Below are 6445 nucleotides of genomic sequence, written 5' to 3' on the forward strand. Positions count from 1 at the left end.
ACACAGCTGAGCTGACTCGCGCTCCGGGCCCGGTGGGCGGTGGGCTGGACGTTCGGCAGATGCTCACCAGGGAAGGCTAGGAATCTGGAGGGGCGTGCGGGGTCCTGTCATCATGAACACAGCGGTGTGGGGCGCCAGGGGAGTCCCCTGGGGACGGGGACCTGCAGGGTAAGCCACCGTGCAGAAGGATGGGGCATTCCTACACGCAAGCCAAAGCTCTGAACCGTCCTGGAAAGGAAGGAAGGATTCAGACCTGATGGAGGGGCCGGTGACCGCTGCCTGCCACGAGCTGAGCACGGAGGGGCGGGGGGGGGGGGGGGGAAGGAGAAGGATTGGGATGAGAGCCGCTGCCTGGGTTTTTCTATCTGTGGTAATCCCACCAGACCCTGGCTGACCCCAGGGCATAAAGTATACAGCTGGTCTTTTTGAGAACCATTTCCAAAACCGCCTAAAATTCTAACCGTGCACGCATGGGTGAGAGGCCGGCAAACGTCTCGGGAGGCTGAGGTGCTGGCCGCCAGGCTGGCACTGGGGGAGGACGGCTGGCGGCCGGCCCACCCCGAGCGCCGAGGGCCACCGCTGGGGGGCAGTGGTCTTGCTGAAGCCTGGTGATCTTACTTTCCACTCGGCTCACTACCCATGACTCTAAGTCTACCTGCACAAATTCAAGTAGGAGAATGAAGCTCCTCCCCGGGGGTGGGTTCCTCTTTCGGCATCTGAGTACACACTTGAACTCTGGGCCTGCGCGCTGCCCCTCAGCTCTTCAGCTCAGAGTCTCACAGACTGTCCTGCCCAGGCTGGCTTGGAACCACGATCCTCCGCTCTCAGCCTCCTGAGTACTAGGATGACAGGCGTGAGCCACTGGCGCCCGGCTACCTTTTCTTGAGAGCACCCGGATGGATCTGCTCAGTCCATCCGCACAGGCTGCGCCCTGGGCCTTCAGAGAGCAGGCAGCTCTGCGCGCTGGGCACGGCCGGCATTTCTCACGGCAATGGGGCAGACAGATGCGCCCCGGGACAAGCACAGCCCCGTCTTAGACCCAGACTCCGGGGTGAGGACCCTCCTCGGGAAGCGGCTGACAGGGAGCAGCTGAGGCTGCTTCCGGAATAAACACAGGGGCGAATGCACAGCTGACCACGCGCTTTATTACGCAGAACCTTCCCCTTCCCGATGTGTGTCGGGCATGGGAGCACTTTAAGCGAGATGCTGCTTTTGCTCCCTTTTGAACAGGATGGAGATGCAAACGCTCAGATGAGCCCTCGTGCGAGGACACTGCTGGCTCCAAGCCCTCACCCCGGCCAGAGCCTCCGCAAGCCCTTCACGAGCGGCTCCCCGTGGGCCTCCAGACTGCTTCCTCCTCTCCTCCTCTGGGTGGCTGATTCTGAGCCAGAGCTGACTTCACACCCACAGACTGGACGGACGGACCACACCTATGCTGGAAAGAGATGGCGTCGGGACTCAGCGGGGCTCTGCGGGGTCAATCCGGCCGCCACGGGGGTGGCGGTGGCCTCTAGGGAGGGCGGTTCCAGTGTGGTGACGGCCACCCCTGCCCGGCCACCGTGACAATGCCACTGTGTCTTTGGCCATGCCTCACAGCTAAGGCCTGCTGCAGGCTGGAAGCTGGTGGCTGTCCGCAGGTCCTGGAGGTCCAGGAGCACCTGGGAGGCAGGGCAGCAAAGTCTCAGGCCTTGGGAGATGGGTGGGAGCGGTGGGCGGGGCCTCGGGCAGCCTTGCGGGGCACGGCAGAGTGAACGCGCTGGTCGCGATTCCCACAGCTCCTCCGGAACTTAGAGCGGGTGGCGGCAGCCCAGGCACTCCAGGCCCTCAGCGCCCTGGCTGGGCTGGGCTGGAGGTCAGGGGCCACGACCAGGCCAGAAAGGCTGCCTGCGCCCTCAGCTCACTATTCCGATTGTTTTTCTGCTTTGTGAACTGGCAGTGGTGGGTCCGGGTCACTCAGGGGCTTGCAAAGCGAGAGAGTTGCAAAGACGATCCTGCGACTCTCCCATCACCCATCACCGGCCCCCAGCTGGGCACGGTCTGCAGCGCGGGGAGCGTGGGGTGGCCGGGCGCCGCCGGGCGCTGGCTGGCACTGGACCCGCCGCTCGCCCTCAGTCCTCCGCGCCGCCCGCCAGCTTCCTGACGAGGCTCTGGTAGGTGTCTCTCTCCACCTGCCACGCATGGTGCCTCCTCACGTACTCCTTCCCGCGGGCGGCGAGCACCCGCTCCAACTCAGGCTCGTGAAGCAGTCTCTTTGCCAAGTGAATGAACTCCTGGAAGAGAGGGCGTGCAGGAGACACGGACATGAGCCGCAGGCCGAGGGGGCGGGCAGCCCCGCACCTGTGCCCGTCCACAGCGGGGCGGTGCGCCTCACTTCCATGCCTCCACCGGGCCCGAGCCGGGGCCTGAACTGAGTCCTGGGCTCCATCTAGGGGACAGACATGGCCAGCCGGCCTTCTCCTCTCCTGTGCCCACCAGGAAGCTGAGGGAGCCAGGGACACAGGCTCGCGTGCCAGGGCCCCAGGGACACAGTGCGGCGACACAATCAGCACTGGACGCCCAGCCTCGCACACCTAGCAATGCTCAATCAGCACTGGAGGCCCAGCCTCAAACACCTAGCAATGCTGACACAAACAGCACTGGATGCCCAGTCTCGCACACCTAGCAATGCTGACACAAATAGCACTAGAGGCCGAGCCTCGCATACCTAGTGATGCCACCACAATCAGCACTGGAAGCTGAGCCTCACATACCTAGCAATGCTGACACAAATAGCACTGGAGGCTGAGCCTCACACACCTACTGATGCTGACACAAACAGCAGTGGAGGCCAAGCTTCGCATACCTGGTGATGCTGACACAAACAGCACTGAAGGCCGAGCCTCGCACACCTGGTAATGGTGCACAATCAGCACTGGAGGCCAAGCCTCACACACCTAGCGATGGTGCATAATCAGCAATGGAGGCCGAGCCTCGCACACCTGGCAATTCTGACACAATCAGCAATGGAGGCTGAGCCTCGCACACCTAGCGATGGTGCACAATTAGCAATGGAAGCTGAGCCTTGCACACCTGGTGATGTTGACATAATCATCAGTGGAGGCCGAGCCTCGCACACCTGGCAAGGCTGAGCCTTGCACACCAAGTGAAGTACCCCCCCCCGTCAGTTCCCCATCATCCCCCACAAGCCCATGGGAACCCCAGACCTCTGCTGTTTAAAAGGAATGTCCACATACTCTCAAAATTATTGTTAATTAAACACTGGATGCCTTTTATGGCCAACAATCTGAATAGCAATATTTATGAGAGAATTATATTTTTATGTATTTGTGTGTATACTTTAGAGCAAATTGGTGTTCTTTTCATAATAAAAATGTAACGTATTTATCCCCATCTCGTGGCAGAACAGCACTCATATTGAAATTATCAGAGAGACTTACAACCCTGGAATATCGTTTTACGATATTGCTCATATCTCTGATTTACCCAACACAGAGATTTTTGGCTGAAACCCAATGCCCTGCTTATACAAATTCTGCGGAACGTAAGGCCATTTTACAACAAGATCCTGAATGATAGAGTTTCTAGGAACAGGGTGTGATAAAATGCTCTTTTTTTCTTAGCAGTAAGGAAGTCTGGAAAAAATAAATAAAACAGAAGATTTAAATAAAGCCAGAAAGATCTGGGTTAGGAGTAGGGCTCACTACGTGAATGGAGAGAGCAGAGCGCATGCAAGATCCCTGGAAGGCAGGCTCCCGCCCTGGGCTCTGGGCTGTCCAGCCCACACCACGTACAGTTCTGCACGGACATCTCCCCACCCCCTAGTTAGAGGGGAGGGTCCACTTCTCCTCTCAGATGGAACTGGCCACGTGACGTGCTCCATCACATGTCAGAAGGAGTGCAGGGTGATCTGTCATCCCAGATACTTGGGAGGTGGAGATCAGGACGCCTGTGGTTCCGGGCTGGCCCAGGCAATTGTTAACAAGCCTCCATCTCCACGGATGGCCCACGGAAGGGCCTGCCTCCACAGAGGCTCGGGTGGGAGGATCGAGGTCTGTGGCCAGACAAAAATGCAAGACCCTACGTGAAAAAATAGTCTAATGTGCAAAGGGCTCCAGTGGTAGAGGAGCTGCCTAGGGAGTGTGAGGTCCCGAGTTCAAATGCCGCTAGAAGATAGTGAAGAAACGGAAAAGCAGGTGCAGTTCACTTCCAAGCCAAGGTACAGGTTCAGTCTTGCTCTTGCACACTTGTGGACAGTGCAGAAGGATGTCTGGGTCCTCCTTGCTGCCACCAGCATCCAGGCTGACACACCCAAGCGGGTGTGGACAGAGATGCCTGGCCACCATCCCTAAGGCCACACAGCCCGGGGGGGCTGTCTCGGGCCGTCCAGCCCAAGGGGGATGGTCACTGGGCAAGTGGTCACTACACCTATGGGTGGCCGCTGGCTAGATAGTAGAAGAGCCACCCCCAGAGCCCAGCTCGGGTGCTCACACCTGCCCTCGGCGGCTGGTGAACTCAGGAGGGGCCTGTGCTGGGACCCTTCCGTCCCTGACGGACTGGCCGGCCCTGGCACATCTCCCCACCCTGAAGCCACGGGCCCCCCTCCATGCCCCTCCCACGTGCTCACCCTCACAACTGTGGCTGGCAGGCTGAAGCCCCAGTGCCGGTGGGAGGCTGGGCCTCCTGGGGGGCTGCTGGTGGGAGACCCCCCTCCCGTATTCCCAGAGGACTCTCACCAGGCTCTACTCTCCCAGCTCCACCCCAGCCCGGTGCCTCCCTGGCCCAGCCAGGCCCCAGCTTGCTGGTAAGGCTTCCTGTCCCTTGCTGTGGTGTGGAGAGAGCCCCACCTGGTGGCTGGTCCCATCCCAGCGACACGCCAAGCTGCGGCTCTGCGGACACGGGGGCTTTACCTCCTCCACTCACTGCCATGCTCTGCTGTGACCAGCACTGGCCTGTTGGGTGAAGCAGGGCCCAGGGCGGGGATGGACACTCCCCAGGACAGAGGAGAGGCCCGGGACGGGGCACTCTCCTGGGCAGGCCCGGGACAGGACACGCTCTCCAGGAGCCAGGACTATCCTAAAGCCTAAGTGCCGACACTCCTTACAAAATAAGAACAAGTCAAGGGAGGGAGGGAGAGCAGAGAGAATCAGACAGGAGAGACAGAGGAAGGGAGGAGAGGCAGGGAGAGTAGGGGAGAGGGAGGGTGGGGGGACAGGCAGGAAGAGACGGAAGGTCTGTGACTCGGCCTCTTGAGGCTCAGACGAGTCAGCAGCACTGTGCCAAGCCCTCCCTCCCGGGCCCCTCCATGCAGGTCCCTGTGGGGAGCTGCCCTCTTCCCAGGTTCCTGTCCCGGGCTCGGGAGCACCGCTCCTCACTGATACGTACTTGTAACCCAGATATCTACTCCATTGTTGGTTAAAGAAATGATCCCTGATATCTGTTTTCCAATGTAAAGCCTGAAGACTCCAAAGAACAGGGGCTGGAATATACTATGTCCCTGATAAATGTCACTCATCGCCATTCATAGTCCAAAAATTTTGCTTTTTTTTTTCTGTGGTTGTCTGTAAAACAAATAGAACTGTCCAGAAAAATGAGCTTGGGCTCCCCTTTAAGAGTCTGACCCTGAGAGAGAAAATGGATTCGTGGTTTTTATTGAATGCCACATGGATCTTAATTTGGTAGCAATAAAACACAGCTATAAAACAACTAGGAAAATCACTCTGCTCTTCCCTCCTTCATAGGAGAAATAACGGGGTTGTTGAAGTAATGAAAAATCAATGCTGGTTTGGTCTGCAAAGCTTTGCTTAAATTGAAGTTTTCCAGGGTTAGGTGTATAAAAATAGTGAGCATTCTGTGCCTCCTGCGGCTGAATGTGTCCAGTCATCAATTTTTTAAATCAAAATTGTTTTCTGTATTTGATTTAGTCAGCTTCCTTCATAAGGGACCCCAAGAAAGCCTTCCTGGCTCCTCTTAGCTATGCAAGCAGCTGGCTCTGGGGTGGGGTCTGGGTCTGGGGTGGGGTCTGGATCTGGGGTGGAGGCTGGGTCTGGGGTGGAGGCTGGGTCTGGGGTGGAGGCTGGCTCTGGGGCTGGGGTCTGGGTCTGGGATGGGGGCTGGGTCTGGGGTGGGGGCTGGGTCTGGGGTGGAGGCTGGGTCTGGGGTGGAGGCTGGGTCTGGGGTGGGTTCTGGGTCTGGGGTGGAGGCTGGATCTGGGGTGGGTTCTGGGTCTGGGGTGGAGGTTGGGTCTAGGATGGAGGCTGGGTCTGGGGGTGGAGGCTGGGTCTAGGATGGAGGCTGGGTCTGGGGGTGGAGGTTGGGTCTAGGATGGAGGCTGGGTCTGGGGTGGAGGCTGGGTCTAGGGGTGGAGGCTGGGTCTGGGGTGGAGGCTGGGTCTGGGGTGGGGGCTGGCTCTGGGGTGGGGGCTAGGTCTGGGGTCGGGGTTAGGTCT

The 6445-nt window shown here is 58.9% G+C and overlaps 1 protein-coding gene across 1 annotated transcript in view; it reads right to left on the reverse strand.

Moving 5' to 3' along the window:
• Positions 1 to 1146: 1146 nt before the first annotated feature.
• The window catches only part of Glt1d1 (glycosyltransferase 1 domain containing 1), a 54836-nt gene continuing 49537 nt past the window's right edge, over positions 1147 to 6445 (reverse strand). The window contains exon 12 of the mRNA XM_013023199.1: positions 1147 to 2270. Coding sequence (XP_012878653.1) covers positions 2109 to 2270 — 162 coding nt within the window. The 3' untranslated portion in view covers positions 1147 to 2108. The remainder of the gene's footprint in view (positions 2271 to 6445) is intronic.

This window comes from Dipodomys ordii, unplaced genomic scaffold, assembly GCF_000151885.1.
Source record: "Dipodomys ordii isolate 6190 unplaced genomic scaffold, Dord_2.0 Scaffold66, whole genome shotgun sequence".
NCBI classification, from domain to species: Eukaryota; Metazoa; Chordata; class Mammalia; order Rodentia; family Heteromyidae; genus Dipodomys; species Dipodomys ordii.